This window comes from Delphinus delphis, chromosome 14, assembly GCF_949987515.2.
Source record: "Delphinus delphis chromosome 14, mDelDel1.2, whole genome shotgun sequence".
Classification (NCBI taxonomy): Eukaryota; Metazoa; Chordata; class Mammalia; order Artiodactyla; family Delphinidae; genus Delphinus; species Delphinus delphis.
This window is the reverse complement of record NC_082696.1, coordinates 12246736-12259233: the sequence shown is the minus strand read 5'-3', so window position 1 is coordinate 12259233 and position 12498 is coordinate 12246736. Positions and strand designations below refer to the sequence as shown.

Here is a 12498-nt window from a genome sequence, read left to right as displayed (position 1 = left end):
GCCCCGGTCCGGGAAGATCCCACATGCCATGGAGCGGCTGGGCCCGTGGGCCATGGCCGCTGAGCCTGCGCGCCCGGAGCCTGTGCTCCACAACGGGAGAGGCCACAACAGTGAGAGGCCCGCGTACCGCAAAAAAAAAAGGTGGTATAGCTCTGGTTGGGGAGTTGTAGGGAAGGCTTTCCGCATTAGGTGATGCTTTAACTAAGATGAATGAGTATGCATAAACTAGTAGGGAGGTCCTAGTTCTATTCCAAATAGAGGAAACAAGCCCATTTTTAAAGGCTCTGTGGCAGGGAACTGAAAAAAGACCGTTGTGCCTAGGGCAGAGAGCTGGGGAGAGGAGCATGGTGTGAGATGAGACTGGAAAGGTAGACAGGAATTAGATCAGGCAAGGGCCTTGTATGTGTAGATTTTTGTGTATCTCCAAAGAGTGGGAAGTCATTGAACCTTTTAGGGTGGTAGAGGAAGTGGGTGAGTATCAGTCACCTGATCAGATTAGTTTTTGAAAAGATAGACATGCTATCACAATGTGCGAGATGAAGGTAATTTGGACTGTGGTCATGGTAGTGGTTGGAGGAAGAAGAGGCACACATGGAGGAAACTGGGTAAAAATCAATAGAATTCAGTGATGAATAGGTTATAAGGGCTGCTGGAGCAAAGGCTATAGAGCAGCGGTTCCCAACCTTTTTGGCACCAGGGACCGTTTTCGTGGAAGACAGTTTTTCCATGGACGGGATTGGGGGCCGGGATGGATGGTTCAGGCGGGAACAGGAGTGATGCGGAGCAGCAGATGGAGCTTCACTCACTCGCCCCCCGCTTGCCTCCTGCTGTGCGGCCCGGTTCATAACAGGCCATGGACCACTGCTGTCCCGCCCCGGGGGTTGGGGAGCCCCGCTCTAGAGGACTCCCTAGTTGTTAACCAACCAGTGTTGTTTTGAGTTGCTTTGCAAGTCTGTTCAGGTTGTTTTTGCGATGTTCTGAGGGCCAAAGCTTAGTTTCCAGGCTTCTAGTTAATATCTTATAGCATTGTAGTTAAATTCCCAGCATCATTTAATACCAGTTTTCATCAGTATTTATTTAAGCTTAGTTATTTGTCTTTTGCCTAATTCCCCCACCTTGTCTTCATCCGTTTTCTCTCTAAGCAGTATTATTATCCTTTGCGTATATGAGAAATCTTAAAACAAAAATTTGGGGCGGGGGGGTGGGATTATTGCTAAATATTAGATCGCTTGACTTCTAAAAACAATTATATTGAGATGTAATTCACATACCACGCAATTAACCAATTGAAAGTGTATAATTCAGTGGTGTTTAGTATGGTTGTGCAGTCATCACCACAGTCAATTTTAGAATATTTTTGTCACTTAAAAAACATGCTTTACTCATTAGTTATCACTCCTCATTTCTCCCCAGCTCCCCCAGCTCTAGACAATCACCAATAGATTTGCCTTTTCTGGACATTTCATATAAATGCAATTCTGTAACATGTTTTAAATATGGCTTTTTAAACTGAGCATGTTTTCAAGGTTCATCCATGTTGTAGCATGTATCAGTACTTCATTCCATTTTCATGGCTAATATTTCACTGAATGGGTAGAAGAAATTTTGTTTATCCATTCCTCAGTTGATGGACATTTAGGTGGTTTCCACTTTTTAAATGAATTTTTTATGAATAATGCTGCAGTGACCGTTTGTGTACAAGTTTTTATGGGAACGTATATTTTCACCTCTGTTGGGTATATACCTGGGAGTGGAATTGCTGGGTCATATTACATATTATTTTTTTTTTGAAAAACTGCCGAAATGTCTTCCAAAGCTGCTGCACCATTTTACATTCCCATTAGTAATGTGGATAAGGGTTCGTTTCTCTACATCCTTGCTAACACTTGTCTTTTTGATTATAAGCAAGTAAGTGTAAAGTGATAATCTCATTGTGGTTTTGATGTGTATTTGCTTGATGGCTAATAATGTTGAACTTGATTTTTAAAAGAAAAGCAGCACTTTAATTTCACTGAGGATATAAAAATAGAAATGGTTGGTAATTTCATGTAATTTCTTAGAGACCAGTTTTGCTGTGTTTAAAATTTGTTCTTCTTTTTCATCAGTTGTATTCCCTGAATGACTACAAGCCACCCATTTCTAAAGCGAAAATGACCCAAATTACTAAAGCAGCCATCAAAGCTATTAAGGTGAGTAACACCTTTTATTCTTGTGTTTTTCAAAGGAAATACTACACTAATATTTTGCAGGAGGGATGATTTTTATAGATTATATGTTGTCTTCCTCTTTTCAGAGTCAGTACATGTTCAAGAGAAAAAACGCAAAAATGAAAATCTGTCACCTGCAAACTCTCTCACCTAGAGATAAACACTTAATATCTTGATAAATATTGTTCCATAAACTTGGAAGCAATCATTTTCCCTTATTTTTCTTAGGTAAGATTTTAGATGTAGCCACATTGTGGAGAACGTGTTTAACATTGTTATTTGTCACACTGACTTTACAGAATCTTGAAATACAAGTTAAGAAAAGGTTTCTTTAAAAAAATTAATGTATTCTTTTTCTTATTGATTGTATTATAGATTTAAAAATGGGCCATTATGGAAAATAATTGGGCTTCATTGTACATAGGACATTTAAACTGTGGGAAGAGGCCACAGGTATTTAGCCATTGTTCTGATAACAGTGGTTTTGATTTATGGATACTTCTGAAAATCTCAGGAAAAGGTTGGGTCATCTCTAGAGAAATACACATATGTACAGAATTTTGCATAAAATTTCTTGGTTTTAGGGACCTTATGAAGCTCGACCATAGACATCTCTCCAAAATGTTCTTGTCCCCAAAGCTAAGACTCCCTGCTCTAGTAGGGTTGTTAAAACTGAGAATGAGTGAGTGCTTATTTTTAATTAAGTAGGTATTAACCTATAGATATTTGGTGATACGTTTTTCTGCTCTGAGCATTAGCTCATAACCAGAAGCACCATTATTTAAATAAATTGTCTTTTTTGTTTTTTTGTTTGTTTTTGGCCACACTTCGCTGCTTACGGGATTTTAGTTCCTCGATCAGGGATCAAACCCAGGCCCCGGCAGTGAAAGCGCCGGAGTCCTAACCACTGGACCACCAGGGAATTCCCTGAATAAATTGTCTTTGACTAATAACATTTATCTGTTAGATTTAACAAATTCTTTACAGAGAATCACTACTAGGAGAAAATTTAGGTAGTTGATTTTGCAGTGTTCTAATGCCCCAAACTTAGTTTTCAAACTTATAATTAATATCTGATAGTATTATAGTTCAAATCCCTGTATTTATATGCACAATATCAAAGAGGGGATAAGGACAGTGACCAGTAAACACCTTAAGATAGAGAATTCTTCAAAGAAGTGATTTTTCAGTTTATCTGATAGACTCAATATAGAACGTTAGTCTCTTCTGCTTGCTTTATACCCTTCTTCATTGTGATCTGATTTTTATGGTCATGATCCTGAGAGTATGCGAACGTGTATATTATTATCATTTTTATTCTGAAAATTAATAATTGATGCATTTAATATAACCTTTTGTTGAACAGAATACTTTTTAATTAGAAGACTCTAAGGAATAGGTATTAACATTATTTCCATTTTTCACTTGTTGGAAGGGTCTAAGAGAAGTAATTTGCAACAGTCAGAATAAAATCAGCTAGATTTTGATCTTCTCTCAGTTAGTCTAAACATGTTATACTGTACTATTTTGATTTATTGATACTGTCTTAATGTTTTTAATTTTGAAAAAACACAAACATGTTGCATAATATAATGAGCAACACATAGCCTCTTAGATTCACCAGGTGTTAATATCTTGCTACATTTGGTTTATTTCTACACACGCGCAGGCGTGTACACACACACACACACACACACACACACACACACACTGAAGCACGTACATACACACTTTCACGTTTTTTTGGCTGAATCATTTGAGAGTTCGTTTCAGTGTTCATGCAGACTAGCACATAGTCCCTAAATACTTGAATTTGAATGTCCTAAAGCAAAGAGATTTCCTAGGTAACCAAATACACATCACATGCAAGAAATTTCACTTTGATATAATATTATTGTCTAATATGTAATCTACACTTTCATTTACCAGTTGTCTCAGTATTAACTTTAGCACCTGCACCTGTGCATTTTCAGGATCCAGTCGAGATCCTGTCATTTATTTATCCTGTCACCCAGCCTTTTTGCTTTGTTTTGTTTTTGTTTTCTTTTTCATTACATTGACATTTTTGAAGAGTTCAGACCAACTTTTTTGCAGTACTGTATTAATTTAAACTGCATTTGATACATATGTAAGTTGATATTTGAACTGCCTTTTAAATCAGATTTAGATGATATTGTGTTTCATATTAAGGTAAGTCATTGGCTTTCTATCAGTGTTTAGAGACATGATTATTTTTCTGGGTGCTTGTTAACATTGCACACTGTCAACAAAACTTCTGATAACCTATTGTGGAAGAAGGCCTGTGTGAGTTGAGTATCTTTGAATTAACCGTAAGTTGTTTTACTCAATTACATATAGTACATGAAGTAACTAGAAGCAAGAAGCACTGCCGAGATGTCTTCCAGAAAAATTAATATTTAATAAAAACCACTCAGTGTGTAATTACTATTTTATATATTGATTTTAAATGTTTAGTTACTTATAAAGTGCCTAATAACTTTTAAGTAGTTTGGCTTTTTTTTGCTTGAGTAACTTAAACTGTAGCATAAACTGTTACTTTGTAGTAAGGAAACTTCTATTGTAGATTTTGATTTGGTGAATATGAATAATGAGATTTTCCTTTATTTTTTTAAAATACGCCTTTTTATATACATTTAGTTAGTTAGTTGGTTGGTTGGTTGGTTGGGCCAGGTCTTAGTTGCGGCATGCGAACTCTTAGTTGCAGCATGCACGTGGGATCTAGTTCCCTGACCAGGCATCAAACCTGGACCCCCTGCATTGGGAGCATGGAGTGTTAACCACTGCACCACCAAGGAAGTCCCAGTTTTCCTTTGTTTTTGACTTTATAAATGTTGGATTTCTTGCTGCAGTTCAGTTGAAAGTTCTTGTGTCTCTTCAGTCTAAGGGGATGTCCCTAAAGAGCATAATTCATGGGATCAGAAATATAAATAGAAGTACAATTCAGGACAGTTTTTTTTAAACAGAAATGTGCTGATTGTGCAGTTGCCATTGAGCTATTAAAATTAAATTAGGTACAAATTCCAGATAATTTTTGTTTAACCTGTAATTTTCATCTAATTTTTTTCACGTTTATTCATAGTGTTGTTTCATAAAACTTAAATCTAAGTTTTCACATAATCGATAGAAGCCCATTTCTAATTTTTAATGTGTGTGCTCACTTCTCTTCCTGCTGATGCGTTTTGGCTGATCCTTTAGAACATTATACATCTCTGTGTTTTGTTATATATACGTGCAGTTCCATTTTCCAGGAGAAGCAGAGGAAGATAATGAAGTTGAAAACATCTCCCTTGCACACATTTATTAATGCTCTTTATTTTCAGTTACTTGATTTTTCTAGTACTAACCTAATTTAGCCAATAAAACGATACTAAAGGAGAGCTTTGCTTTTTTTCCAGGAAGGAAGAATGTACATCTACCAGTGTCTTACCACCAGTATTTTGCTGTCAACCTAACTATTTGTGAAAGTTTGCTTTCTTAAAGACTGTAATAGAATTCTTTTGTATCTGTGTTAACGTAACACACTTTGGATATACTGATCATACACCTACTTGAAGAATCCCTTTACTAATCATAGCTAGTTTAATCATGAATTTAATCAAAATTCATGATTAAAATTCATTGCTTTGATAGACCTTTGAAGCTATGTTAAACCGTATGTTTAGCAGGAAAGTTCTAATCAAACATTTAAAACCACATTTCTTTTTTTTCTTTTAGTTTTATAAACATGTGGTACAGAGTGTTGAGAAATTCATTCAGAAAGTAAGTATATAATTTTCTATATATACGCTAAATGTTCTGTAACTATAGATTAATGGCCTGCACTCTTCTCTTTTAAATCAAATACCCAAGTTTAAATTGTTTTGATGGACTGTTCAGAAGTGATTCCATTTGTTTTAATATCTGATTAAGAGTTAAAATGAAAGTGCTTTTTGGATAATTCTAAAAACAAAAGCTTTTAGATAGATGTTTTTGTTAATTTGCGTTGCCGTAGTGAGCATCCGTCCCTTGAAGAAAATGTTTCAATATGATTGATTTTTTTTAAATTAATTAATTAATTAATTAATTTTTTGGCTGCGTTGGGTCTTTGTTGCTGTGCACGGGCTTTCTCTAGTTGCGGCGAGCGGGGGCTACTCTTCGTTGCGATGAGTAGGCTTTTTGTTGCAGTGGCTTCTCTTGTTGCAGAGCAGGGCTCTAGGCACGCGGGCTCAGTAATTGTGGTTCGTGGGCTGTAGAGCGCAGGCTCAGTAGTTGTGGCGCACGGGCTTCGTTGCTTCGCGGCATATGGGATCTTCCTGGGCCAGGGCTTGAACCCGTGTCCCCTGCATTGGCAGGCGGACTCTTAATCACTGTGCCACCAGGGAAGCCCCCCAATATGATTGATTTTTAATGAAATTATAGATTCATTATTTTTTATAGCCTTTAAAGAAATTCTCCCTTGTTATTTGAAGCTGAATGCTTAGAGAGCAGTCTTCCTTTTAGATAAGATGTGGTAAAATGTAGTAAAAATACCAGCCACTTTCCTTCTGCTGATTCATTTTGTCTCATCCATTAGGGCATTACACATCCTACATCTTATTATATAGACCTGAAGTTCCATTTTCCGGGGTAAGCAGAGGGAGATGAAGTTGAAAACAGCTGTTTGGCATACACTTAGTAATTTTTTTTGTAACCAGGGCCCGAGGTGACTAGATTATATTTCTTTGCCCCTTTGTGATCAGTGCCCTATTGGTGCCACATTTTTTTGGGAGGAGTACATAACTTTTATAACTTGTAATATTGTACTGTAGGATATCTGTAATTGAATTTAGGTTTTGTATTCTGCCCATTGTTCATGCCTAGATGTAAGCAGAACCAGTTTGAGGATCAGAGGTAAATGGCATTAAGGACTTGGCAAGGTTGCAGTGTGTTTCTTGAACGAAAATAGTTGACTGGAGCATGAATCAAAGTGATATTACTGTGTCACTAAACTAGCTAGATAATCTTGAATAAATCAGTTAACCTTTATGTGATTCAGCTTTTTTTCTCTTAAAGTCTTGTTCTCTCAAAACTTAAAGTATTGGTAAAACATATTTTGAGGTGAACAACTCGTGAGTTGAAGCTTAAGGCATGGGGTAAAATAACACGTATGCTGTGTTTTAGGTAAATCCAACTAGAAAATACAAATGTTGGTGATTGGAAAATTTCATTGTTCTAAAGCTTTTAAAAATCTTTTTCAAAAGGTTCAGTGTCTATAAACAGTGCTTCTTAAACTACTTTTGTGCACAGGAATTACCTAGAGATCTTGTTGAAATGCAGGTTCTGTTTCCCTAAGTGTGGGTTAGTTAGGCTCTGATACAACCTCGGCAAGTTAGGCTCTGGTTAAAAAGTTTCTCCTGAGAGAAGACCTTGTGAAGAACTGAATGCTGTGGCTGTCTCAGAATGGTTCCTTTTCCTCTCTTTCCTTTGGAAGCATGCTCTATTCACTGTGAGAATTCATTTGGTATTAGGTATAACTGTTTCCTGAGACCAGCCCTCTTTTCTTACATGCTCCTGTCAGCATCATTTAGTGCTTTGTAAGTACAGCCACAATTGTTATTCAAAGTGTAAAAAATACCTCGTGACATTGGAGTCTTAGGAATTCTTGTGTTTTCAGTACTGCCAGAACTTGAAAAAGAGATTGAAAACATTTCAGATTTTTTGGTCTTAATTCGCCTCTCAAGTTTCTAGTTGGTGACTTAGCCAAGTTTACCAAATATTGTAATCTTAAAACTTCTACAACATTTAAATCGTACATAATTTTTTTTTGCCATTTTATGTGGCAGACACATAAAAATGCCTAGTCTGTCAGTGAAGGAAATTCTGTACCATAACACGTTAATATAGTGTTTCTAAAGATATTGTGGAAGAAGAATTATCTTTATAGCTTAATAATAAAACTGCTAACATTTTTGAAGCTTTGGAATCTTCACAGTAGGCGAGGAAGGCCCATTTATTGTGTTATGTACTCATGATTCTTATGTATTGTGAGTTTATAATCGAGTTTTTATTATAAATCAGAGAAAAAGGTGTATTTGTTTAAACAAAACTCACTGCATTAATCACTTTTATTACTTACCATTCAGTATTAATTTTAATAGCTCTTACCAGCAACTTATAAATTTTATTTAGCCTTAGTCTCAAGATAATCATTTCTGTAAAGTAATAGATTATATATCAGATTATTTTATCTGTGTTTTCGGCATTGGGAAATAGATGATTTTTAACAGAGTTGTCTTGCTTTTCATTAAATTTAAAAAAATTTCTTTTCTTTACTGGATGTATTATTTGCCTGGCTAGGTGAATATTTCTTTGAATGTATGGTAGTCAAAGGAAAATAGCCTTGGCCAGTTATATGAACTGAGGGACAGATATGCTAGATTTGGGGAGGAACGTGAGGGAAAAAACTATTTCAGACTTTTAAAACAGTAACTTTCAATAGAGCAGACAGGTTTTTTTGTTTTGTTTTTTTTTGCGGTACGTGGGCCTCTCACTGCTGTGGCCTCTCCCGTTGCGGAGCACTGGCTCCGGACACGCAGGCTCAGCGGCCATGGCTCACGGGCCCAGCTGCTCCGCGGCATGTGGGATCCTCCCGGACCGGGGCATCGTGTCCCGTGTCCCCTGCATCGGCAGGCGGACTGTCAACCACTGCGCCACCAGGGAAGCCCGAGCAGACAGTTTTGAAACTTTTTGGTAGGTTAAACCTAAAACTTTAATGTCCAGTCACCAGCATTACTGCCCTTTTATTAAATGTTTCAAGTACTAAACAGCCAGAACCTTGCAGTAGACACTTGTGAATTGGTGCTAAAGGTCTCTTCATTTTCTTAATAATGACCTTAAAGAGAAGGTTCTTAAAAGGGATTTGAAGGAACAAATGAAGAATCATCTAGTCTTTTTGCAGAATGAAATCACTCATTGTCTTGACTGAAAATCCTGTTTAGAAGCATGTATGTCTGTGTTGGAGGTAGATTGAGGATCCTTTACCCACTGGTCCTTAGGTTTCCAGGAAGTTTTTCAAGAATGCAATTTTGATTTAGTCCATATATGATTTCTATGAAATTACTTTGGGTGAAATACCGAATTACACCCAGAATTTGACCCTGCTTTTTGCAGCCATAATTTCATTTTTATCAGTATATGTTTGGGAGGCAGGTGTTCTTATGCTTCTGGATATGGAAGAAATCGAAGCAGTGAGCTTGATAGTGAAAGGATTCTTCCTTGTGCTCTGGAAAGTAGGAGACTTTCATATTCTTCAGATTGGGTAATGGGTAAGGTTGAGAAACATTGATCAGTGGAGTAGCTAAAAAATGTTTTCATAGGATAGATTCCTAGAATCATAATGGTAGTGTCTTGTCTTTTGTATAGGTGTGGTATTTGAGAAAAGTTTTGAAACTTTGGGTTCATTGTGTTTGGAGTGTTACAATTTGTCATTTGATTTGTACCTCATTAGTACAGAAATCCTTTCCCTATATGTTTCAGACGAAGTCTAAGGCATGTTGGCAATGCTTTTACCAGTGCTTTTCTTTCCTGAATTTGCTGCTTCCTTTTATTTGGCTTTTCAAAATCATTAAACATTTTTTTTTTATTATAACAGTACCTTATCTTTTGTTTTTTATTGTTCAAGCCAGTTACTCAGCGCTATTTCAGAACTTAGGTGATTGGCAGTTGAACTGAATATGTAGAGTAGCCAAAGTAGATTCTTTCAAATACCATTCCAGAGACAGACGGTGTGGAATAGTCAACCTCGAATGTTCATCACCTCAGTATGAGCAGTGTTTTTGTGTTTGTACAGGATTTGTGGTGACATTTGTATATCAAGAATTTTAACCTTCTCATGTGCTTCCCTTCCCACTCTTCTTTTTTTCTTCAGTGTAAACCAGAATACAAGGTACCTGGACTTTATGTTATTGACTCTATTGTACGACAATCTCGACATCAGTTTGGTCAAGAAAAGGATGTGTTCGCACCCAGATTTAGTAATAACATCATTAGCACTTTCCAGAATTTATATCGTTGCCCTGGAGACGACAAGGTATGCTGCCTTTTTTCTTTTTTTTTAAGTCACTACAGTAATTACCTTTTTTGTCTTAATGAGACTCTTTACATTATCTTAATTTTATCATTTTATGTTATTGTTTACTCTTTGTTATTCCGAATTTGAATATTTAGTTATCGCACTCTCCATGTTCCTCTTTGTTATTAGACTTTTCTTAAACAGAGTGGAAAGATATAGTTGATTTTGCTACTTTTTTTTTTTTTTTTTTTTTTTTGCGGTACGCAGGCCTCTCACTGTTGTGGCCTCTCCCGCTGTGGAGCACAGGCTCCGGACGCGCAGGCTCAGCGGCCATGGCTCACGGGCCCAGCCGCTCCGCGGCATGTGGGATCTTCCCAAACCGGGACACGAACCCGTGTCCGCTGCATTGGCAGGCGGACTCTCAACCACTGCGCCACCAGGGAAGCCCTGATTTTGCTACTTTTTAATTTATTGAAGCAGTTGGTGTTAAAGAAACTGGATCTAATAAGCATTTGGAATTATCCTAAAATCTTACTTATTTACACGCACAACCAATTCAGAATTTTGATTATTTGACTTGAGCTGATATTTACCTATTTAGTGTCTGTGAAAAGTGGATTTACCAAATAATTCATAGAAAATAACTGCATATCAAAATTCCTTTGCCATGGTAGAGTTTTCTTAGTGCTAGAAACCACACTACTGGGTCTGCTGGATCTGAATGAATAAATATTCTTTCCCACATTAAACAAAAGCTTTGGGACCTGAGGGAGAATAAAAAGGCGCTGTTTATCCTCATAGGTGCTCAAAGATAGTAGAAGGTTACATATCTTGGATGCTGATTTGGAAATTTAGTGTCCTTTTTCTGACAGAGTTGATTGCAGTATTGATTTTGTAGGAAAAGGAACGAACAAGTGAAGACTAACTGTTACTCTGAGGAAGAGCCACAAAACTTAAAAGCTCACCACAAATCTTTTACCTTCCCTCAAGTACAAGATTAGGTAGTCTTTATTTTTTTATTTTATTTTATTATTTATTTATTTATTTATTTATTTGCGGTACATGGGCCTCTCACTGTTGTGGCCTCTCCCGTTGCGGAGCACAGGCTCCGGACGCACAGGCTCAGCGGCCATGGCTCACGGGCCTAGCCGCTCTGCGGCATGTGGGATCTTCCCGGACTGGGGCACGAACCTGTGTCCCCTGCATCAGCAGGTGGACTCTCAACCACCTAGCCACCAGGGAAGCCCTAGGTAGTTTTTATTTTTAAGTTAATTTAATTTTAACTATTGTACAGTTTTGAAACAAAAGAAGTCTTGTTATAATAGATAGATATGGAGATAAATTTATCATTGTTTTTCAGTTTTATTTTATTTTAACTATTGTACAGTTTTGAAACAAAAGAAGTCTTGTTATAATAGACATGGAGATAAATTTATCATTGTATCATTCTTTGTAAACTGTTCTTGGATATGCTTCTTGAAGCAGATTTTTTTCTTTTAATTAACTTTGGTACGTTGATAATTCTATGCAGGCAGAAAGAATGCTTCTAGTTTTTAAGTAACCCATCACAGTTGAGACTTAAAGTAGATGCCTTAGAATCCCACCTAAAATAACTCATTTGAAATTTTATATAAACATTTTTGAAGTAACTTAAACACTTTGATTTAGGAATTTCACTGGTTTGGACTTGGCTTTCTATCAGTTACAATGAACAAGTCAGTCTTGAATTCGTAGATTTCATAATAATAATGTTTCTCATTTATAATACAGTTTAGTATATAGGGATTTTTTTTTTTTAATAACCATAGTAGGAAAGATTACATTGCTGCTGTAATCTCAGTGCATAAACTCCATAAAGGAGAGGCATTATTTGTGTGTAGGTAGATACACAGAATGATACTTACCAGACGGGGACTACTTTTAGTGCTTGGTGAGTATCTTGGGAACTGGAAGATTTTTTTTTTTATGTAAAGCAAAAAAAATATAAGACACTTTCTTAGTGCCTACATCTTAGGAAAAATAGTTAAATCAGAAGATATGAAGCATTCTTTGTGTAACTTTCTTATGCTTCATTTGAAATACAAAAATTTGCATGTTAATTTAGCTTGGACATAGTTTGAAAATATGTCGATATAATATTATGAGTGATTTAAAGGTGAACCAGATATTCTTAAAAATTCCTGGGGCTTCCCTGGTGGCGCAGTGGTTGAGAGTCTGCCTGCCGATGCAGGGGACACGGGT

At 36.7% G+C, this 12498-nt stretch overlaps 1 protein-coding gene across 1 annotated transcript in view; it reads left to right on the top strand.

Annotated features, from left to right (window-relative positions):
• LOC132436828 (rho guanine nucleotide exchange factor TIAM2) overlaps positions 1 to 12498 on the top strand; it is a 434430-nt gene that overhangs the window by 30178 nt on the left and 391754 nt on the right. Inside the window, 3 exon segments of the mRNA XM_060029732.1 lie at positions 2106 to 2189; positions 5943 to 5987; positions 10114 to 10275. Of these exon segments, the coding sequence (XP_059885715.1) occupies positions 2106 to 2189; positions 5943 to 5987; positions 10114 to 10275 (291 nt within the window).